General features: G+C 40.7%; 1 protein-coding gene across 3 annotated transcripts in view; it reads left to right on the plus strand.

The window, feature by feature from the left end:
• The window catches only part of AMPD3 (adenosine monophosphate deaminase 3), a 42,307-nt gene extending 19,209 nt beyond the window's left edge, over window positions 1-23,098 (plus strand). For 2 of the 3 annotated variants that reach the window (XM_044425545.1, XM_044425544.1), the window contains exons 7-15: window positions 3,634-3,828; window positions 4,362-4,493; window positions 7,239-7,402; window positions 11,162-11,288; window positions 14,891-15,054; window positions 17,438-17,558; window positions 18,696-18,869; window positions 19,789-19,899; window positions 20,559-23,098. In XM_044425545.1, coding sequence (XP_044281480.1) covers window positions 3,634-3,828; window positions 4,362-4,493; window positions 7,239-7,402; window positions 11,162-11,288; window positions 14,891-15,054; window positions 17,438-17,558; window positions 18,696-18,869; window positions 19,789-19,899; window positions 20,559-20,735 — 1,365 coding nt within the window. In that variant the 3' untranslated portion in view covers window positions 20,736-23,098. The remainder of the gene's footprint in view (window positions 1-3,633; window positions 3,829-4,361; window positions 4,494-7,238; window positions 7,403-11,161; window positions 11,289-14,890; window positions 15,055-17,437; window positions 17,559-18,695; window positions 18,870-19,788; window positions 19,900-20,558) is intronic. The other variant, XM_044425546.1, reaches the window with a different exon arrangement.
• The last annotated feature ends 1,505 nt before the right edge of the window (window positions 23,099-24,603 follow it).

Consider the following 24,603-nt stretch of genomic DNA (forward strand, 5'->3'; position numbering starts at 1 on the left):
TGTTTGGGATGACTCCTATGATTGGAATTCAGCAATTGAACGATATAGCTTGTTCAGGAAGAAAAGAGGGACCAGAAGGAGACAGAGTCATGTATTAAAGATATGCATCTCTGCACATAAAGGAGGATGAATTTAGTAACTTCATCGAGATACTGGATTAAATTAAATGGAACAAAGAATAAAATGATCTTGTGGTTGGGGTCTACTATTGACCACCCAGTCAAGATGATGAGACTGAAAATACTGAAAAGCAATTTGCCAATATTTCAAACAGTAGTAATGTAGTAGTAGTAACAATGGACTTCAGTTTCCCTAGTATCTGTTGTGACCCCTTTGGGGAGTCTCCAGAACAAAGGAGGAAAGGGGCACACAGTATGAGGAAATTTACAAAGATAATTTTCTTTTTATTCAGGGAAGCTTGTTGGCTCCAACAGCCCTCTCTAAAAAAGAACAGCAGTGTTTCTGGAAGTCTTAATGTCTGGTGTGCCATTGCTGGACTAAATAATTAATAATGGTAAAAAATAGATTCTGCTGAAATTACGGGCTGGTTGACACATGCACATCAGGATTTCTCAGTATGAGTTGGTTGATAGCTGATTGTGTAAATCAGGACTTGGGAAACTCTGGGAAGTGCAGGGTACATGTTTCACTTAACAACTCTCTTCCTCAGCCGCAGAACAGTTTTTTAGAGATACATGTAGAGCACCAAAATGGTCAAACCACTTGTTTTAAAGTTAATGTCAGCCTTTTTGGTGCTCCATGGAGCTTTAAAAAGATTGAAAAAATGGCCACTCCAAATGCCATTTTAAAAAATTGCTTACCTTTTGGCAGCCAGGGGCATCATCTGTTGTCTACCTCTTGTATTGATCTCATAGTATCCTGCTTGCACAGAAGATCTGTGTCTCGGAGGTGATGGTCAAGGATAGCTCATTCCCATATAGTGTGATAAAGCAATTACCATCCACATGGAAATTAGCCCTAATTGTGGAGCCTGTTCCGATTAAGGAACAAGACTCATGCTGAGACCAGCCTGGTGCCAGCTCACATCAAATTTTGGTGCCGGGTAAAGACTGCTCTCCATGATAGGGCATTGGATTAGTTTTATATTATGTTGGTGCATTAGCAGGCCTTGTGATTTAATGTATATAAGGTATTGCAGCTTTTAAAAATTGTATTTTGAATCTTATATTGCATTTTTATAAGTTTATTGCTTTCTACTTTATATTGTCTTTTTGTTGTATTTTAAGTACCACTTATACTGTTGGATGTGACCTGTGGAGGATCCCTCTCCTTCCAGAGCAACATTTTGCAGGGTGATGTCGGTGATCCAAACATGGAATTCTTTTTTGCACACATGAACAATTTTTTGCATAGTCTGGTTGATATATTTTTTAAAGCATGTGTCATTTGCTCAGTCCTTGAAAGATAGAATCTTCTTTCTAATTCACCTGCTCAGACTATTCTAGTCCTGTTTTTATCCCCTGTCTTTCTATCTATAGGGTTGCTTATGATACTCATCAAACTATAAGGCTTGATGTTTAGACTGCTTAGTTTTGAAAGATCTACCTGCATTGGGTGCTCAGTGTCTCCTAAAAAACAAACCCTCGTGCCCAGTATAATATTAATATCATTTATGGAATCACTTGGCTGGAACTTCCAGAGAGAACTAAAATAGCAAGTTACAAATAGAAGCTTGTCAGCCTTAATGACTTCATACACAGAGTCACTTTACATGTTGTGATGTGTATCACATGGATCTGTTTATATTAATGTGACAATTTTGTCTTTCCAAATGATTCCCTGTGTTTGGTATTTGTTCATCATGGTTCAGTTATCCACAGATCTTTGCTCTACTTTAAGATAACAGAACTTGCCATTTAGAGGCTATTAGTACTGATCCATATTTGTTCATTTTCAATTGTTTTGCTCTACTGTGGTATCCTTGACCTTGTGTGGTTATAGTTCTTCATGCTAAAACAGTGTTGGGATAGAGTGTCTCACAGACGACTTTTGCTGTTCCTGGTTTGCCCATTGTTGTGTCTCATTGTGAATGAAAAAGGAAGCATACCTCATTATATTCTAAGAACGGAGCACAATAACTGCACAAAGAGGACAGAAGATAAAGGGGAAATGATGACTTGCCTGTCATTGCAGTGGGTCTGAAACCATTTCACCAGAGAGATAAAAATAATGCAGGCTCTTTCAAGTTCATTTCTCTAGTGAAGGAGGTTTTTCATGCTCAGCTTCTTCAGTGAGGGGAAGCTCTTGTCAGTTTCACACACGTGCTTTGCAGTCATTTCGGCAGTCCCTGACAGTGTCATTGTTCAACAAACAAAGTGAATCTTGCTTGAATCTTTTCATGGAGGAAGTGGTTGATCAAATGTAACTTCAGCTCGATCCTTTGTAGATAGTTCAAAACCTGGTTTCTGCTAGTAAGGTCTCATTTGTACTAGGTTGAATTCTGCCTTTGTGGCAAAATTCAGCTGTATGCTTAAATTCACCCACTAACACTGCAAAAAGCTGGAACTCAGCTAAGAAAACTTTTGCCTGCTGCAGATAACCTGGGAAAGCCCTTTGTGGAGATGACAACAAATTGAATGCTGGCAATATACGAAGTCTTGTTAGCTTCCCCTCCCCATCTTTGCCTTTTTACACACAATTCTCAAAGCTTAAGCACATGTTACATATATAGCTTCCACTATTTATCTTCCTATGACCACCATGTGCATTCGTTTGGGCAATCAGCTCTTTTCTAATGGGAATAAAACAAGTCCCACCAGTTCCTAAGGGAATAATGCAAATTACGGTTTCAAAATCAGAGTAGAAATTAAAGTTGCCTATCATGAGCTTTGTTGCGATGGAATGAGGCAGTTGCTGGGGTTATCACACTAATGGGTAATGCTGCCACTATCTGTTGGCAAAGCCTCAAAAGGATGTTACAGACACAAACTATTTCACTGGAGGCTGGGATATCCTGATCACAGGAAGTAGAAGTTGGCTAGAAGAAATTATGACTGGGGAAAGGAGAGGAAACAATGCCGCAATCCAAGGGGCAAGTGACAGGAGTGCAAATGTGTTACCACATAGCTGTGCCAGAAGGGTCCCTACAGAAAGCATGTGTGATGACTGGCTCCAAAGGCACTTCCCAGGGATAGGGTGTTTTCACTCTTGATGCAGCCTCCTGTGCTGTGCCATGCTGCTCCAGAATTATTTTCCAAATCGGCACAAGCAGATTTTGTCAGGACACAGTGAACCACAGAGAGGAGGATGGAGAGGTCCCATTTTGTCTGCTCTGTTCACAGTGTGGAATTAGGATCCAAATGATGGTGGTCCCCAGTGAAGAGAAAGGGAATGTGTATTACGGCTCACTTTCCCTCTTATAAAAATAAATAGCAGGGATGGATGGGGGAATCCAGTTGGAATTGCAGCACTGAGGAAGTGGGCGTTCAGCCATGTAAAATTGATCTGCCACTCCCACTACCAAAGCTGCCAGTTGAACACTTTTGTGGTTCCTGAAGTGCTTTGTAGCAGATTGATACACACATACTTCATGTCTTCAAACTGTATTCTGGCATGGAGAGTGAATGATACTTGATGTTAGCTGAGCAAGCATAATTTTGTTTGTGATTTCAGGTTGATACTCATATCCATGCTGCTGCCTGCATGAATCAGAAACACTTGCTGAGGTTCATTAAGCACACGTACCAAACGGAGCCAAACAGGATCGTGGGGGAGAGGAAGGGCAAGAAGATAACTTTGAAGCAGCTGTTTGAAAGTCTTCATATGGATCCCTATTATCTCACCGTAGATTCATTAGATGTCCACGCAGTAAGTACATTTTAACCAATGAATGGAATAGGAAATGAAGATCAGAATTTTGTAAATAGGCCAAGTATTGGAAGGGGGGTATTTTTCTCTGTGTATTTCATGAAATATCTTTATTAGCTGATAATTCTGAATAAAAACTTGACTTAGCATGTTTTACAAGGAGATAAAGCAAACCTGTATTGCAATACAATGGATTGGATCCAGAATAGCAGGGCAATTTTGGCCCACTGTTCTTCCCTCTGCAGCCCCAGTGTCACCTCCCTCACTGTTATGCAGTGTCCCTGACCCTTCAGCTCAGATTTTCAGGGAACTGCATGGGGATGGAGGAATTTGTGAAAGTTATCTGCCCACGTATCCCTGTTTAGCCAGTGGAAATGCTGAGAAGGAGCAAAGCCTCAGGCTAACAGAAGGAGCCCCTCTATCAGTGGGAGGCTTTTGATGGATCTGTCCTTATCACTTATTAATATGTGGCTGCTTAAAAACTGGTAATTCACTTTCTGTTATTGGATAAGTGTTTTTTTCCCCTTTCTCAGGATCGCCAGACATTTCACCGGTTTGATAAATTTAACTCCAAATATAATCCAGTTGGTGCAAGTGAACTGAGGGACTTGTATTTGAAAACAGAAAACTATCTTGGTGGCGAATACTTTGCCCGCATGGTGAAGGTAAGCAGCGTTTGTATCACACAGAAACAGGTCTTAGAGTCATCTGAAAGAAATGAAGCAGCATGAAATCTATTACTTGCAGTATGTATCACAGAACCTAGGAAAAGCCGAACCCTCCAAGCATCCCAGTTTGGAGATTTTGTGTGCTGTCTGCATCAGTATAAGCCAGATCTGTTCTTTCACGGTTACTGATTGAAACACCAGGCTCTGCTATTGTGAATGGATAGAAAGCATCAGGTGATTGCATGTCAGCGCTCAGGTTTTCATTCCAGATATATGTATAAATCATTCTCAGCCAGAGGGAAAAATGCAACTAACCAAGAATTGGATCCATACAGGCTGCAAATTGTCCTTGTGACAAACTAAAAGGATTGCACTTTTTTGCTTCTGTGTTATGGACCTTTCTATAGGAGGCATTTATTGTATACTTAATGATTCCTTTCTCACCACTGAGTATGGATTCTTTGAACAATGTTGTGATCCTCTTGGCCACTCCCCACTTTTAAGAACACTTTCTCAGGTTTATTTTAGAGTGTAGGAAAATGGGGTGGTATTGCTTAAAGCGAAAGAAGAGATATTGTCCTACTGCTCTGTGGGATTCCAGCACAGCACCACCTAGAGGTTTTGGAGCAGGAAAGATGTACTGCCAGCATCTTAACTGCTTCATTCACTGAGCACTTGAAACATTTCATGCCATCACACCTTTCAATGAACCATACCAGTGTCTTCACTGCCACAAAGCATTACATTGCAGATTTTCTTCCAGCATTGAAACTCTTTTGTTGCTGGATTATTCTTCATTCTGTCTTCCTCATGTTTGTGGAGAATTGATGAAGAAACCCAGCAAATGTTGAGGATGGATAAGTGGAACTTCTTCTTTACACAATAGAGCTAAACCATAGAATTCACTACCGCAAGATTTAGGGAGGGCCACCAACTAAGATGGCTTCAAGAGGCGATTAGACAAATTCCTGGACGAAAGGGCCACAATGGCTGCTGGTCCTGATGTCCATATGCCGCCTCAGGTACAAGAAGCAGCAAGCCCATGTGCCTCAGTTGCTGGAGAATGCAAGCGGGAGGATGCAGTTTTTATAGGCATCCAGTTGGACCCTGTGCAAACAACATACTGGGTTAGATGGCCCTTTGGTCTCACCTGTCCAGCTCAGCTTCTGTTCTTTGGTCACTTTGGATTACTTACAGGAAGGAACTGCTACATCAAGACAGGCGCTACTCTTCCTTTTGAGGGCTTGTCTCGTCTTTCACCTGGGAATTTCATCAACTATTTTTTGCTGGCCTTTTCTCCTGGAGCTTTTGTCTACTCCCTTGGCTACAATTTATAGGTGTGGTATGGTTATACTTTCTTTGCTAGACGATATCTTTTTTTATTCAACAGCATCACAAGAATTGCATAGGAAGAACTTCTGTGCACAGACCATAGTTCTGTGTAGCGCCTTCCTGGCTACTTTGCAGCATCTCTCATAGGTCTCAGGCAGACATATTTTCCCACCCTGTTGTCATCAGTGACTCTCTTTAAATCATAGTCATCATGAAATTTCTTTGGGGAAATGGCATTTCTAGCCCTACCTTTATGTAGATTGCAGATTAATACTTTCTCATGAACTCTAAATGTGCCAAGTATGGAGGGAAGTAATCAAAACCATCACTATGTAAGAACTACTATAAAAAGTAAAATTTTGCATCTAAACATTTCAGTATTGCAAAGTTAGGGTTACAAATACAGATGCTGGGATCAGAATGCTTGGCTATCCTTGAATTATATAAATATTTGTCTAAAACCTGTATCTTGTTTAGAATGTTGAATGGAAAAAATCTGGATGTAATGCTGCTTACCCTGTGTCACTGGTTATGATTAAACTGGGAAAAGGAGCATAAAAACACACTATAATATTTTGCAGAGTATTTTACAAATAGTGATGTAAGATACAATGGAAGAGTGCTATTAATAATTCCTAATACATTTATTTCTCTTGCTTAGAAATGTAATGGGAGATTGTTAATCTTTAACTTGGAAATTAAGCCCATTTAGATGCCATTTAGAACTCTTAACCACAATAGAAGGTTCCACTGAGAATGGGAAATAGATGCATTGCATCTTTGTGAAGTACAGTTGTCTGAAATGCCTCATGCTGAAAATGACTGGATGCAATATCAATTTGCAGGTGCAATTTAGACAAAAGGGTTAAATTTAAACAAGTTTAATTTCAAATTAAGAAGACCAAACTTGGAGTGATAATTGGATGGAGACAATTTTATTTAGACTACTGCCCACACATCTAGTTTGAACCTTGGCTAGAAAAAAAGGATTGTTTCATGAGGAACAGTGGTGGGGGAAGTATTCTGCAAGCAAGATATGTTGCAGTGCAACGGTGGACTGATTTCAGGGCTTTCCCACATGGTCCACTTTCCCAAACCTTCCTGTATTGCATCACAAAAAGAATGTTTCTGTTTATGGAGTTTGCTGAGCCCCTTTTAATAGTGAGTGACTTATGTGTTTGGACAAGTCAGAAAAATGTTTTTCTGGACATGGTTAAATCTATAAGTACACCTCAAGGTTCTCTTATTCTGAGGTAAAGTTTCTGGGGGAAATACAATATATAAAAGTATTGCCAATGCTGTAAACTACTGATCTCAATGGGCATTTTTCCAGATTAAGATCTGTGTGTAAGCTTTGTTATAAGAGAAGTTCTTCTTAGCAGAAAAGTAATAATGATTTGTTTTGAATAGGAAGTTGCTCGTGAACTAGAAGAAAGTAAATACCAGTACACAGAACCTCGACTGTCTATTTATGGACGTTCCCCTGATGAATGGGAGAATTTGGCCAAATGGTTCATTAGACACAGAGTTTATTCACCTCATATGCGCTGGATAATTCAGGTTCCTAGAATCTAGTAAGTAAACACACACACACACACATATAACTTGCAGCTTCTCTTTCCCATTCTCTATTTTTCTATTTGGCTGGTTATGTTTAAGTATTGAAAGTGGGACCAGACTGCCTCAAGCCAAAAGCAATGAGCAAGTGATTCCTTCTGTCCTGTGGCCATTGTGAAGTAGTCTTGCATTATGGCAGCTACACCATATCCTGACAGTGATGCAAACAGGACCATACTGAACAGCTTCGTGTTGACAGGCTAAAGGTGATGTTGCGGGCTGCTGCTGCCCCATGTCTTCTCTCTGCATTTCCTGGGAATGCTTAGCTGAAGCTGACTCCCGAGGTGATGCCATCAGCCTCTGGATTTCCCTGCAGTGGCTAATGAAGGGGGGTTAGGCATGGGGAAGTGCTGGGATCACATCCTCTATCAGGATAGGCACCCGTTTGGGGTCTGTGGGTGCCCTTGGCAACTTGGGAAACTGTTCAGGACAGCATCGCTAAAGGGCTGCCATGAGAGGCATGGCAAAGAACAAGAAACCTGCTAGGATGGTCTGAGCTGTAGTACATTATTCACTGGAACAGACAGTTTCCATCACCAATGGAAGCCTGCTTCACAACAGTCCCAGCTGCTCATGGAAAAATGGGCTAATCTAATAAGTTTTAAAAGTGGAAGATGTAACACACTTTGGCAGGCAACAAAAAAGGTGCCCAGGGTGCTTTGGAGCCCATGAGCCCCATGTGGCCTACCACCTCATACGCAATATGTGGAAACTACCACATTTGAACCAAGTTGAGCATATTCCTATTCCCCGTCTACATCCTTGGTGAGCACTTTCATGAAACTGTCCTAAGGGGGGTTTCACACTTGCAAACTTGTATAGAAAAAGTGCTTTAGTTTCCTGTGACTGAATTACTGTGCATTGGCATCACATGTGAACGATACATATCTCTTTAATGGCTAATAATCAATATTTTAAATGCTTTCAGTGTGGAACTTTGGGCCTTGAACTTTCTTCTATCACCAGAATTGATGCAGGAAAATCTGTGTGCCCCATTAACAATCAGCTGGCAGTCCATCTATGCTTCGTTGTTGGTTTTTAATGAGTGCTAGTTCCTTGGGACCTCTTTAAACTTAGATACAAGTTTTAAAAGGCACATTTGGTCCTGGGAATGACCAGCATGTTTTGAATACATAGAAGTAAAGTGAAACTAAAAAGCACTGTCATTGGAAGTTCAGCCTTGAGATAGAGAGGAACACAAGTGACCAACAGCTGTCTCATCACCTGGTGTAAAAAATCCCTCAGTGCGTAAGTGCCTTTCCCGTCACCCCAAAGCAGCAATGAGAGCAGCTAGTGTATCAGTGCTGACATGGGGTCAGCTTCCAGCGTCTGAGCTCAAATGCTGGATTCTTTTAAAGTGATAGACCGATGAATGCATAGGATTCAATTCTCAGTAACCTTCCGCATTTTCTTCTAAGCGGCCCCAATGCCAGCACCCAGCACGACGGGGTAAATGCTGGAAGGGCAGCTTGTGTGACTCAGCTGGATGGTAGGTGCACTAAGCTGTGTTTCAGACCCAGCTCAGCATGCGTGCCATGTCTGGCGCCACCCAGTGAATCACTCCAGTCCAGTCACTGGCATGTTGGGGCTGGTGTCAGTGCTGAGCTTTGTGTGGCGTTTCAGGCCAGCCTCACCAGCCGGGGAGGTGAGGCATCTGGGCAACTTGCCAAGGCCACCCCAAGCCTCCGCCCTGGAGCTAAGCATCCTTTTAAGGCTAAACTCAAACAAAGCATACTTGACATGATGCTATTTATAAAATGCAGATTGTGAATTATTGTATTCATGGTTTGCAATAGCTGGATTAAAGTCTAGCTCCAGACTAGCAGTGGAATCAGTTTACACTGGGCTTAATATAAGAAATATATGACCACAGACTGAAAAAACAAATTTCCATTCATGTTTTCTAGGCTTCAGCCCTATATGCACTTACCTGGGAGTAGATCTCATTAAACGTGATGAGATTTAGATCTGAATGGGTATACACAAGATTATGGCATTAGAGGCATGCAGTAAACTTAACTATAAATGTTTGCATTTGTACATAGGACAGCTTTGGTTTATTTACTAGAAAGTCTACTGCATGACCAGCATTCTTTGTCCTTGTGGAGCTGACAGATTGGTTTACAAAGTACTGCATGTCTCTGTGTGTCACATTACTACTTTCTGGGAAAGCAAGTTACTATCCTTAATTGTCCTATTCAGCATAACGCAAACAGGCATGAGTGTCGTATTGGTCACTCAGGTTAAAACTGGCAAAAGAGAGATCTCAGGGCTGAATTGCAGACAAGGCCACTGGCTCAGTTCACAGAATCTCAGAAAGGAAACAAGCTATGGTGGCTTTTTCTATCTCTCCTTCCATGCTCGCACGCATGGGCCAGTTGCAGGCTGCGTGGATTTGAGTAATTGCCCCTGGGCAGCATGCCTTGTCATGTCATGCAAACACAGACAGAGTGGCCTGTTACTGTGGTTTACAAGCTACTGAGAACCCTCCAAGTGCCCATGAGATCTGGGTGGTTTGATATCTATGGCAGTAAGCCACCCTGGCCAGATCACTGCCTGATCCCCTCTTTTTTCTGCAAAGCTGGGGAGGGAAATAAAATAGGATTTTGTTTCATTCTAGCAGATTCTCCACTTGCTATTATGTGCAAACCTGGATTTGTGATTTAAAATCAAATCTAGCCAATTTTCTTAGCCAATCTAAGAAAACTTAATACAGTGGGCTGTTGTTGTACTTTGCTTAGCATGTTCCTGTACTGAGCTACAAACCCAGTGTTTACTAAAGCAACCCCAAAATCCTCCTCCCAGTTCTGTGGGAGATGCAGAATTTGTGAGCCTGGCACTACATGCAGGTTTGTTCGTATGCATAACCCTGCATTATGTTTACCACTATGTATGAATGCTGCCTATTTCTAGAAAACAAATTCCTGTGCATTTAGACTATGAGAAGCAAAATAACTCTCATCCAGCCTCTTTTATTTGTTTTTACTGATTGAATTTAAAAGTGTTGTCCTTTATATAATAAAGAACAAAACAGCAGCAGAAGGACATCAACCCAAAATAATTATACAGTGCAATCAAAAGTGTATATTATCAGCATTCAGTCAACTCTTATAAGCTAACATTTCTGTCCAAATAACATTTCTTGAGCTGTCTGAAATTATGTCTGCTGAGTTAGGTTAAGGCAGATGGGACCAAAGCCTGCAGGTAATTCCTAGAGCATCTTGGCTTCCCAAGGCAGGTGCACGATATATAAGGCATTGCTTCAGCTTGCACCCCTCTTTTACCTGCTACAGTAAGACAAAACACATTTGGTTTGATGAAATAAAGTAGTCACTGTGGCACAACTAGAATATGTAGGGTGTCTGGAAGAAGGAAACACATTCAAATTTCCACTTAGCTATAAAGGTCTCCAGAAAGGCCTCCTTTGCCTGGGAAGTCCCAGTTACACTATTACTCCCCCCAAATACTGGTGCTGTGCTGCATGACAGAGGCCTGGAGAAGAACAGGTTGCTGGATACCCACATGCATGTTCTGGGCACATTGTGGCACACTCAGACCGTGGGAGCACATAGTTGCTTCAGGGGTTTGGCAGGAGGAGGTGAGAAGGTGGAGGAGAAGGCTTGCCTGGGAGTGCGACAAATAGCTGAGCAGAATAGGATAGATCATATCCCAAGAAAGCTGAATAAAGTTATCCTTAAGATGTTTCTTTCTTTTAGTGATATATTTAGGTCAAAAAATATTCTGCCTAATTTTGGGACAATGCTGCGAAACATCTTCTTACCCCTGTTTGAGGCAACCATCAACCCCTTAGACCATAAAGAGCTGCACCTCTTCCTTAAATATGTGAGTATATGAACAGTCCATTTCCATGGGTGCATGAATTCAGGGATTCCGTTGTCATCATCTGGACATTGTAACTCTTTTTGTGTTTTTTCCTATCCACGTGATTCTGCTGCTCACCTGTAAAATGAAAATGTTTGGGCAACACCAGGTCAAATGAATTCTTCTAAACTGGAGGGAGTGGTCTGAGCAATATTTCCTGTGCACAAGGTATCAGTCCATGGCCCGCCACTGAGATAGCAAAACCAGAATAAATTCTGCAAAATAAACAATCTGTGCAAACGGCATTGTTTATACAGGTAGCTTTTTCCTTTGTGCAGAATTTTAGCTATCTCAGCATGGAGCTTTTATTTTTTTGTATAGATTAGAACCCTGCTTCTTTTCTACCTTGCTCCAGAATCAGCCCTCCTAATTAAATGCATAGGTCCTTAGAGAAATGCAGGTGTACAGCAGTAGATTTGAAGAGCATTACTGTGTCCAGCTATCTTTCCAGACTTATGTGCCCATCAAATGGGCAATATTTTTATTTATTTATTTATTTTATGAAAACATTTTTATGCCGCCCCATTCGCCGAAGATATTGCATCCCCCAAATAGGTAGGTGATTGGGGCTGCTTGGCCACATACACAATTTGCAGCTCAGTAACATCCGTGCCTGTTACAGAGTGCTGTGTTCTGTGTGTGCACAGGAACGAAGGAGCTACTGTACCTTTTTGCTCATGTGATTCCTGATCCAGGTGTGAGCGTGTATGTAAGCCTGGATCTCAGGGTGCTGGGTGAATATGCATGAACATTTTGCACAGGGAATAGTCATCAGTGGTTCAGCTAATTTCTGAAGCAGCCTCAAGGCTTCCACCACAACTTAAGGTAGCTTTAGCTTTTTAGATAATTTACAGTATAGTGAAACCACCTTCTGTGGTTAATATAACAAAAAGAGCTTTCAAGTGCACAGTAGAAGGACTGGGATTAAGCCTTCCGCATCTGGAGTAGGTTAAAAGGTGTTTCTATATTACTCTTACCTTTGGTCTTTCTTAACGATCTGCAACATGTTGTAGGTAAGAGAATGTAGCTATCGTCTATGAGTCACCAATTATACTGTGGTGAACTAAAACTATACTTGTACTGAAAGTGTTTTTGCTCAAAACATAATTATAAAAATTCCCTGTCTGTCAAAAGCAATGTTTACATTCACTTGTCAATAAGAGGGGTAGTACTATTTGAGTATTATCAATTTAAATTTGAATTGCAGTATTTTAAATGAAGAACTGCAGAGTCATTTTAAAAGCATTGTTGGATGACAAAGTGAAGAAATAGAAGGGCTTTTATTGGAGACCTGGGCTTGAATCTAGCATGCAAGTTTTGCCACTGGAAGGATGCCACTAATGGAATGGGACCTCCACCTCCTCTCCTTGCCCCAGCAGTCCCCGCTGAGCCCTCCAAATCTGCTGTGGTATCCACCAGCTGGCAGAATGGTGCTGCTGGTTCCTAAGCCCTGTTCTGTGGCATTCTGTATGGCAGAATAGCTTCCTAGTAAAATGCTACAATTTTTGTATTTGCAGTACATGCAATATATGAAGCTGAATTGCTGTCAGTCAGTGGGATACCGGTGGACCCACCAAAACTTGACTTTTGATGCACAGCTTCCAAATGAGCACAGGGCCTCAAATAGATCCTTTCCAAGAAAAACTTTTAATGTACAAAGTACTTCCCAACATTGTCCTTGATCATCCACAATTCTTCTCTTTTTAGATTATTTCAATTTATCCCCCGCTTTTTTTACACATGGCACTCAAAGTAACTAACAACGGGAACACAAGTAAAAATGCATAACCATGTAAAAGTGGAAGGAATGAGCAGATAGAGCGCCAGAATGTTAAAAGTTCATGAAGTATGAAATAATAGCCATAATCAGTGCTGCGGTATTTTACTTCTGTCTCTAAAGGCAACGTAATATCCAGCACATCCTGTGTGTGGCATTTGGTTTTTATTTCTTAGGACCTGCAACGTGTGGTCAATTCTTACATAACTACTGTGTGTGTGTGTGTGTGTGTGTGTGTGTGTGTGTGTGTGTGTGTTTTATAGAATAATGTTAATTTCCTCTAGCAGAAGGAAATAACTCCCTCTGCTGATGAAAAGGTTAAATGCTTAAAGGTTCCTGATTCTACCAGCTCTGGTAGGCATGCTGGGTGGTTTGGCACATTACCACGCTGTGTCCATTGTAGGCCCTGTGTGTATGAAAGAGGGGCTGCTGTGCCTTTCCATGGGGCCCTCTTACTGGTGTCTCTGCCTTGGCTGGCTGCTCTTCGCTCTTGCTGGGTTCTCCTCTGATGTGATGTAGGAGCAGCTGCAGAGCAACTCTTACTCATGCTGTAGTGCTGGAAAAGGTTCAGAAAAGCAAAGCAAAATGATCAAGGGGCTGGAACAGCTCTCTAGCAAGAGAAGATTCCGATGTCTGGGATTGCTTGGCTGAGAAAAGGGAGATAGGATGGAGGTGTGCAAACTGACACACAGAGGGGAGAAAATGGACAGTGGGTGGGGTGGGGTGGGGCTTCTTCGACCATAATACTAGAACCTGTGGTAATCCCGTGAAAGGAATGGTGGGAGATTCCAGACAGATAAAAAGAGGCAATTCTTCACACAAAGTTGAGTCCAACTTGATTGCTCCGCCACTGCAGTGATGGCCTCTGATTTGGATGGTGTTGAAAGAGCTTAGACGAATTAATGGAGAGTACTACTCCTTACGGCTATATGATCCCTCCAGTGTCAGAAGCAGTATCCTCTAGATACATGCCAGTTGCTGGGAACATTGGTGCCAGTGCTACATTGGGACTTCCCTTAGGCAGCTGGTTGGCCACTGCTTAACAGAAGGCTGGATTAAATGGACCGTCGTTCTGATCCAGGGGAGATTTTCTTACATCCATTCTGCACGGATGGCATCATATGCTGGTAGGAACTTGCTCCCCCTATTCCACTGTTGTCCCACTTGTCAGGAGGGATGGGACTGGCATTGGAAGGAGCCATTGCATGGGCTTCTCCTGTGTTGCCTCACTGGGGACCTCTGACAACATCTGCATGGTGTGGGAAATAGAAGTGCCGGGACAGCAATCAGCTCAGCAGGGTTCCTAGATTCCAACCAAATGTGGGATATTTTTGGGCCATATTCATCTCCTCTGGACCCCCTGCCCTCCTGGGTAGCAGCATGAGAGCAGGGACTGTGCAGTTCAGGTGGTCTCTGCAAACAGGAAAAACAAATATGAGACTGGAAAAGAGCCCCCCCCATCCCCCAGCCAAAAAAAGGAAAAACAAAATTAACCTCCCCACTCCTGAGTTGCCGCGCACATAAGCCTGTATCTGTCTCATGGTCTGTCTTCTGAATATATCTTAAATTTCTATGAATGATGTAGATATTCTGGAACTGTTACCAGGATTATTCAATCCTTTAAAAAAAACTTTACAGGAAAGGAGTTGAATTAAAAAGAAACCTGGTAGGTGGAATTTCAGCTGTGTAGGAATCAGTGTACCTTTTCACTATTGGGGACTTTTAATATTTTGTTACTCAGGTTGACATTCATTCACACCCAACTCTGTTTATGTTGGATTCCTAGGTGACAGGATTTGATAGTGTGGATGATGAATCCAAGCATAGTGACCACATGTTCTCAGAGAAGAGCCCAAATCCTGATGCCTGGACTAGTGAAAAAAATCCTCCATATAGTTATTATTTGTATTACATGTATGCAAACATCATGCTTCTCAACAATCTTCGAAAGTAAGTAGTCATGTTTACAAGTTCATGTCTCTATTTAAGAAAGATACAGGCTAGACTTTGAAGTTGGGCTTAGATTAAACTGTATCCATTTAATTAGGAGAGTATTTACGATCTTTTTGGAGCTGTTCTTTCCATTCTATTCTTGATTCTGCTCCTAAGGCTGTGGAAATGGAGGAAATATGTGTGCAAAAAAGTGGACACATTTCCCCGGACTGAAAAGCCTGTTCCAGGAGCTATGATGGTGCACGTCCGGTCCTTGACTCAGCTTCTGTACAGAACTCCTCTCCCTTGGGAGTAGGGCAAAAAGAAGAAAGCCTAAATCCACTCCACCCCATCCTGCCTCCGTACCTTTAAATCAGCCCTTCCCAGCTTTGGGGGTCTTTGCTGTTGTGGGTATATAATGGATCCTTGGTCATTGGCCATGCCAGCAGGGGATGATGGAAATTGGGAGCTTCAGTGTAGAGAATACTGTTCGAGCTGACTGGCTGGTGCGAACATACTACACTGGTCCTTCATCAGCTTCATTGGCTCCCTGTTCCAGTCTGGGCACACTTCAAAGTGTTGTCTTTGGCAGATAAAGCCCTAAACAGCTTGGGACCAGGGTACCACAAGGAGTGCCTTTCTCCATATATTCTGACCCACCCACTTAGATCCTCTTCAGAAGTCCTCCTCCAAATGCCCTCTCCTATTGAGATCAAAGGCGAAAGGGCCAGGAGGAAGGCGTTCTCAGCTGTAGCACCTAGACTCTGGAATTCACTTCCCAGGGATATACGGCTGGTGCCAACTCTTCTTTCTTCTAGGCACCAGGTGAAAACGTTTTTATTTAAACGAGTTATTGGTTAATTTAATTTAATTTACTTTAATACTTTATATTTTGTTATGGATTGTTTAATTTAATTTAATTTTGGTTAACTTAATTGGCTGTGCTTATTGGTGTGTCCACGTACATTTTATTATGTGATGTTATTTGTTATTTTATTGTTTTATCTATTTTATCAGATTATCACTTGTTTTACTACATTTTATCTATGTTTTGCTGTTTAGTCTTCGTAAGCTGCCCAGAGTACCTTCAGGTTATGGGGTGACATAGAAATGAAATAAATGCATGCACAGCTCTGGCTCTTAGAACAGACTTTGGAGAAACCAGCATTTAGCATATTTTCATGCATGCAGTTCCTTTTGCTGGCTGGGAAGAAAATAACTTTCTGGACATATGTAGCCCAATCATTACTTTGAATATTAACACGCTTTTTGAAAACCTGCAATAGCCTTTGCAAGATTTAGCATTTCAAGTAGTATCTGGAGAAGTCCCAACTGGCTTTCATCAGTGTTAGCTAATATTTTTGCAGCAGATGTGCACCTGTTGTCACACATATAGACTGTGACACATATAGAATTGTGCTTGTGACATCATATTCTTCTCTATCTTGCCTGGAACAGTTTTGAAAGCTTCAATATGTAGTGAAAGATAGGTTGCATGTCCATTTTCCTACATAGGCTTTTGTATGGCTTTAAACAACTAGTACAAAGCACCCTGGGTGCTCTCAGAAAATGTCGTACTGTTTTTAATAGCATTTTAAAATCAAGGTTTTGTTGAACGTCGTGTACTCAACACTTTTTTTTAGTGTTCTCCTTAAGAATAAAATTACAGTTCAATACCTAGTGAATACACAACCCCGTTGCTTTGTATGTGAATGAAACTGCCTCAGTTAAGAAGTATGAAACAGGAAAATGAAGCAGACAAATCCCTCTGCTGTGTTGCGTTTGCTCTAAAGGTACCACTGCTGGGCCAGGGCGGCGGTGGCGGCTGCAATAGATGCTAAAAAAAGTTCCCTCTGTTGTCCCATAGAAATGATATCTGGTCCTCTGACTGAGTCATCACATGACCTGAGCTATGTCACATGGCTGGGCTGCAGTTATACACTTCCTATGGAGTAAATCCAGTGTCCTGGCCTGGCCCAAGACATCTTGCTGACTGAGGCAAAGCAGTGACTGCTGCTGCTTTCCCCATCATGTTGTTAGTCTCCAAGGCCAAACAAGTCATTCGCCTGAGCTAGACAGTTCCAGAAGTCCCACAGCCCTGCCTCCCTGGTGGTAAAGATCCAGTGAAAATAAATTAAGTAACTAACAATTTGCTAACTTTTTATGACATCCAAGCCAGCTTGTCTCATTGTGCCTATTGGGTGGACCAGCATTGTAGTGTGGGAATCAATAGGACTGGGCCTCACATCTGTGTCTCAACTCATTTGCTCTCTTAGATACAAACTGCATGCCTGTCAGGTTGGAGTTATGAGTTAATATAATAAATATTACCCTAATTATTGAGAAATCAAGATGCATAATGGGCAGATATTTCAATTAGATTTATTTTAAATTGCTGTAGAGAACGATGTATGAGCACCTTCCTGTTTCGGCCACATTGTGGAGAAGCTGGATCGATCACACACCTGGTATCAGCCTTTCTAACAGCAGACAACATTTCCCATGGATTACTCCTGAAGAAGGTACAGCACTAGAGACAGCCTGAATTAAGCATCCCTGATGCACATGCTTGGACAGAGAAAAAGCCCTACAACTTCCAGCATATTCAGCCAGTATAGCTGTTTGAAGCACATGGGGAATTGAAGGAGTTTCTTCTGTCTAAACATGCAAAGGATTGCAGTATAGGGTAACTGTCCTACATGCATTTCATAGGAACAATTCTGACTAAGCTCTGTCTGACTTACCTCAAATTTGGGTTGAGGTGCATATCTCGTTGCTTTTGGTGAGCTTGAGTACATGCTTAATTTTCTGTGATGGCAACCAGTGTTTGATTTTAGAGTTTCATTTTAGCTGAATCATGCTTTTGGTTTGTCCAACATTGTCCTCTGGGTGGCAGACCTGGGTCGATATAATTCTGCTCGTAAGACTTCTGATTTAGGGATTTTAGATACTGAAAGAGCTTAACTGTGTGCCCCTTAGGGGAATAAACTTGGGCTTGTTGTTCCGCTAATAAGATCTGTCTGGCCACCTTTTCCCACAAGAATAGACTTTGAGTTCAGTCATTCAGACAATTTTCTCTTTCTCAGTACTCAGCCATCTGCTGACCTTCTGTATTAATTTATTCATGCACTGTTTCCTATCTTCTTCCTAGGTTATATCTAAAAATGCACAGTCTACAAGGAAAATGTGATTTCAATTATATATACTAATCCATGCTGTGGTCACAAAATGTGAAACCATTGCTTTGTTGATTTTTACCACCCAGAGAGCTACAGCTCTTGTGTGGTGTAGAAATTAAACAAACAAGAAATAATAATTGTCAAAGATTTTCCTTGTTCACTGCCTGTTGGATTTTGAGGGGTTGGATGGTGCTACATTGTCACATATGACAGAACCCTTTTTATATTTCTCAACTAAACCATTTTTCAATATTTCAAGACTCAATTCTTTTTTCATAATAAAAATCTATTTACAATATATCCTTGTAAAATGTCCAAAATAACAGCACAAAGGCAACTTACGCAATTTCTGTGAGTAAGGGGAGGGTTAAAATGTTCCCATAATGATTGAAGTTGAATGCTTTCCATTTCCTCTGACTATCTCCCTTCCTGTTATCTCTGTACCAATGAATAATGGCTCTTTCTGTTGTTTTTGTACAGAGTCCAGTCCTCCAGTATCTGTACTATCTTGCACAAATCCCCATTGCCATGTCCCCCCTTAGCAACAACAGTCTGTTCCTGGAGTATTCCAAAAACCCTCTTCGAGAATTTCTACACAAGGGACTCCATGTTTCCCTTTCTACAGATGACCCTATGCAATTCCACTATACAAAGGTAATTTGTACAAAAGTAACTTTGGAAATTCATTTCATGTTACATTGACTTAATTTAACTATGTTTCCAGCTAATGCAAAATAAACAGCCCTATTACAAGTAGGTTTCCTTGGAAGTAAATTCTGCCGTGTTCAGTGAGGTTTCTGTTGGCTTGTGTGGATGGAATTACAGTCCCAGTCTAATAATCAGTTATTTTGTGTTTAAATCATAAGCACTGAATACTTGATAATACGGATTGCATGTTCTCTGCTGAGCACAAGATGTGCTTCTGGAGTGTTTCTTCAGCTGCCCCTGCAATGTGAAATGTGCCAGGTAGCGACTGAGTGGGGGTCGTCCCGCTTGTGCATCTTGGCGGTGGAATCCTTTCTCCAAAGAGGCTCTCCTAATACTTGGACGCTAATGTCCTTTCAGCACCAAGCAATGCCCTCTTGATTTTCTCACGCCGTTTCAGTCTGCCCCACAAGATCTAATCTCTTTCCCACTTGTTTTTGTTCCTTTTGATCTTTTAATGATGACATCTTTTCATGTACATATCTTTCCTTTGAATTTATTCAGATAGCTTTATTCATGTAAGCGACCTGAGAACTTGGTTACAGGCAACATATAAATGCCTAAAAAACAAATATCAAACACAGTGTGGTGAGAATTAGCAGTCCAGGACTGTGAGGGATCACAAAGTATTTTGTGCGTTCTCTGCCAGTCTTTTTAGAGAATCTCAGCTACGTTTTTCAATAAATAAAATTTATAGATCTTGAGATGTTTGACTATGTACAAGGATGTCCATGACTCACCTTTGACTTGCTCACTAAGTACTGGATAGTTGTCTTGACTGATTTTATTTACTTTTAATAAGTGTCTTTAGTAAATCATAAATGCATATGTATATGTCTAGTAATTTGTATCTTATACATATTTGAAGGAAGCACTGATGGAGGAATATGCCATTGCAGCTCAAGTGTGGAAACTTAGCACTTGTGACCTGTGTGAAATAGCGAGGAATAGTGTACTACAGAGCGGTTTGTCACACAAGGTAAATTTTATTTGATAAAGAAAATGCTGCGCTGCATATGAGTTCTTTTTGTGCGCAAGGGGCACGTTACATTGCATTATATTTAATGCATTTAGATGTGCCTGTTTTCTCTTTAAAAAGAAGAGCTATCAGAGGAGCCACAGGGATTGGGATGGGATTGTTGTTAAGCAGTGGCAGCTTCCCTCTCGGAGCAAGTGGCAGCCTCTTTTCATCAGGGTGAGGGGAAATGGCTACATGTCTCTCCTCAGGTGCTGCAGTCCTGATACAGATGAGCCCCTGCTGTGGTCATTTCTTCCAGAAAAGGAATCATGGATTTGTTATATGTGCTTGCACATTTAGCATAACCATCTAGGTTTGCCTGGGTGCTCTGAAGGCTGAAGGGGAAGCAATTGGCAGGGTGTCTTGGGTATTTAGGCATTTGTACTATTGTCGAAGGCAGCACTTGCACCACACAGCTTGTTCTGTGTCCCCTAAGCTGCTCTGCTACCCTTGGATACCGAGGAAGATGTTCTCTCATCTGTTGCACTGCAGTAAGATTCAGCTTGTGGAATGGGGGAGATGACTCTTTCCTAACTCAGCTGTTAATAGAGTTGACTTGACTTTAAAATGTAAAGCACCTCAGAACTGACCTATTCTTTAAATGTCATTTTTGTCCTTAGGAAAAACAGAAATGTGTAGGGGTGAATTATTGCCATGAGGGGCCTGAAGGAAATGAAATTCGAAAGACAAATGTTGCACAGATTCGGATGGCTTACAGATACGAGAACTTATGCAATGAGCTGAGTTTCCTGTCTGATGTGATGAAGACGGACGAGATCACAGCACTGACAAAATAATCAGATCCAAAATCAAGTCTGTATTGCACAATCGCCAGGAGAGAAGTATATGGACATGAGAGAAAACTTGAGCTTTTGAAGGACAGAAAGTTGTCTGCTGATTAGAACTGTTTCATTGCATCAGGCTTATAGCAAAACCACTTTTTACAAGCACTTGGCATAGGTGGAACTGCTGTACATATTCAGATGCAAGTTCAAACTTTATTAGTTATGCTGCATATGCACTTAAATGCACTCTAAATCTAGTCATAATATTTAAACATTTTCATCTGGGGTAGATGGCATCCTGCTTTAAAACAAGTAATATGGGGACAGCAGTTTCTGATAGCACAAGCACATCTCTCCTGCTGTGCTTAGTGGCAGGCAAAGATCTATGGCACTTTAACATTTTAATTGCTGGCTTGCCTCCAGATGGGTGACTGAAGCAGTACTGTAGCCCCTTTCCTTTTGGAAGTTATTTAAGGAAGACTGCAGCTATTTTAGGGAAGTAAAAATATGACCAAAGAGCTGCATATGGATCCTGGTTGCACATTGTATGTAACATCATGCCTTGATTACTTTCTGTCTTCCCCATCTGCACCTAACTTAATAATTTTATGATCACTTTCCAAATGGTCCTATGATGAGTAGCATATTAATCCTAAGCATTTATGGTGATTCACCATGGTGGTTTGCAATGATATGCAGGCATGTGTACTGGGACTTAATCACTTAGTTACTGCTGTAGCAAGTCTTAAGATCTGTATCTATGTTCATTTCATTTTGAATGTGCAACTCAGAAGAATGAAACACTCTTTCTATACTTTTGTGTGCTCCTAAGTTCCAGGGAATCCCCTTCGCACAAATTCAAAACTGTCTTTCTTGTTCTACCCAGGCAGGTAACTGCAATATTTCTAGTTGTGCTTGTCTGCCCATCCATTAATTAACACGACAGATAAGCCATACAGGGATGAAGGATGACTTAGATCATGTGACTTCATAGCCCACAACAATACTATGAATAGTTTTGTATGAAAAATGGAAATGGATGTTGTTTGCCTGATGTGAATTCTACACAGTGATAAGAGTATCCTTGAGATCTAAGGTCAGACGATATATGTCATTTCTTTATGGCCAAAAAACAAAAACACCCAGAACTGTACAGCACTGTTCATTAAAAATCAACTGTGCTGTAATTATATTTCCTCCACTGAACTTTATTACATTTGATGCCACATTAAGCCTAGTGGAGAATTTAGTTTGGTGCTCTGAATTCACATTCCTTAAAAGCCCTTGTACTTGCAAGGAACTTTTTAATCTAACCTCATGCTGGCATATTAGCTTGTTTGTATGAAACAAGTTCTCTTCCCTTGACAAGTGTCTTACTTTCAATCACTTTGCCATTTGTCCTGGGATAAACTGGCAGTTGCATTATATAGTTCTGCTGTTGGTTGGGGCAATAAATAAATAATAAAATAATGGATTAGAAGTAAAATTAGCCTTGTAGCCCTTTATAAGCAGCTGAGTGGCAGTGGTAAGGAAATCATAGAGTTCCCAGCAGCTGTGCTTCTCCTCCTCCTATTTAACTGTTAAGATAGTTGTGTAGCTATGCTCTGGAAGACAAAATAATTTTTGCACTTGAAACTGTTAACAGTCAATGTGGAAATGCTGATTTATTTTTATTTTTTTTGGAAGGGAAACCTTCGTTTTCAAAATGTTGATTTCAATGCAAGGTACTTATTTTGAAGCATGTCTACTTGTTTCCAAATACAGTCATCCCAAAACAGTGTCAGTGGTCCATGCATGGAAGCAGGCTTCTGTGTATGGTACCTTTGCAGAATCAGGAGCCTTGCCTACAAAACACTTTTGCAAAGACAGTTTGCAGTGCTGGATCCCTGCATGCTGTACCAAGGATTGCCTGAGCAATTAATATTTACAGAGAATTATCAGCTTGGACAGTGACAGCTTTGGCAATCAGTGAGTCACCCCCTAGGGATTGTGGAGATCAGTTAACTTCCACCTGCTCAAGAGGATCAGCATTGTCAAAGCCGATTGTGCCTTTCAGGTGTGTGCATCAGCACAAAGTTTTTAAATCAAGACTGGGAAGTGGCTACTGGTTGCATCTGGAAGCAAAGTATTGTTTTGAAAGTGATGATTTTTGAGTTACATTTTTCCTCAAGTCTTTATATTTTTATATCTTGAAGGTCTGATGTCAAACAGGATTTCATCTGTTTCTGTTGCTGTTAATTTGTATCAAACAGTTATGATAAGGTACATTCTCAGTTCCAAGCCTGCATCTTTTGTCTTGTCTTAAGCCTTAAATATGCTTAGTATGATTTCTCTTGACTCATTTGAAATAAATTAAATTGTACACAACTGGAAAATCTGCATTATGAAATTTAAAGTCAGAAAGTTCATCTCACAGTTCAATATTAGTTTGACATTTGAGATTGTTTATTGGATTATATTTGTATATAGTCATTACCTGGCTTCATTAACCAGAAAGCATGCTTCACATTTATTGTCATCAAACAGAGATCATTTAGATTTATCTTGCACTGTAATGACTGCAGGATGTAAGGTTGGTTACATTCTAATTTTCTTGAAACTGAATGGGCCAAGGTTGAACAAGGCTCCCCCCACCCCCAGAAAAGTTGGATTCCAAGTTTTGTTTTGCAAAGTTTGTTAGATATACAAAAATATCCCAGCACTTCCAGGATAGCAAATAACTGCATTACATATTCTGCTACGTCTCCTTATCATTTCATATTAACTGAAATTTTACTGCTCTAGAAAGTTAATGGGACATATTTACCACATACTGTACTTTAGTCTTTTTGTGAACCCTGAGACTTAACCATGCAGTTCTGTCCATGTCTTCTGGGAAGTAAACCCCATTGAGTTTTCACTTGAATTAAGGCAACAATCACCTCAAGGTTGTTATAGAATATTGGTTAGTGTTAGGTTGGTTTTTTGTAAGTAGTAATTAAAATGCTTAATGCCTTTAGTGTGTCTTTCTTTTGTCTTTACTCAGTGGAGTATATTAGGCACAGAGACACCCTGGTTTTTAAACAATCTGTTTTCTTTTTCCTGCTCTATTCCATTTTAGATTTATTCATGGTCATACTATAACCGCAATCCTATGCATGTTTAGACCGAAGTACAACTCTAAGCATTTCTCAGCCAGTATGAGAGTTGTAGGACTTTTTCCTATATATACATGCATAGGATTGCCCTCTTACAGAAATTAAGTTCCACTGAACATAGAGGTTCTGTAAAAACTTGCTTTAGGATTGTGCTATGAGAACTTTCTGGAGAATTCATGTTCTTTAATAATAGATTAGAATATCTTTCCCTTGAACTGAACCACAGGTGCTTCTTGAAGAGAAAACCCCTTTTATTGTAGCTAGCATTTGGTAGCTGGGCTATTCAAAGCTAGAAGGTTAACTGTTGAAATCTCATCAATTTTTTTATTCCTTATGTTTTAATGTATTTCTACTTTGTGCCTTTGTGTGCTAGAATGCTAAGATAAAAACTGACACTGCAGAATCCTTTCATTGCATTAATTCTAAGAGGAAATATAAAGATTTGCTGTTTCAACAAGCAAAATGGTTTGAATTGAGTATCTATGAATTTTGCTCACTAAAATATTTAGAGGTATGTTACATGAAGCATAATTTTTTAAAGTAATAACAAATGGTATTTTCAAAGTGTGCTCAGAAATAGGTCTCCTTTTCTGTCACACTCCTGTAACTCAGACACACTTAACACTTGGGGGGGAAAGGCAGTAACGAGGCACATAGTAAATGGTCTGCTGCCCAAGTAAGTTAGGATGGGAGCTCTAGCCTCCCACTTGTCTTCCTCTCTAACTAGTATTCAGAGGCATATA

Source organism: Varanus komodoensis, unplaced genomic scaffold (assembly GCF_004798865.1).
Source record: "Varanus komodoensis strain SLA01 unplaced genomic scaffold, ASM479886v1 scaffold16, whole genome shotgun sequence".
Taxonomy (NCBI): Eukaryota; Metazoa; Chordata; class Lepidosauria; order Squamata; family Varanidae; genus Varanus; species Varanus komodoensis.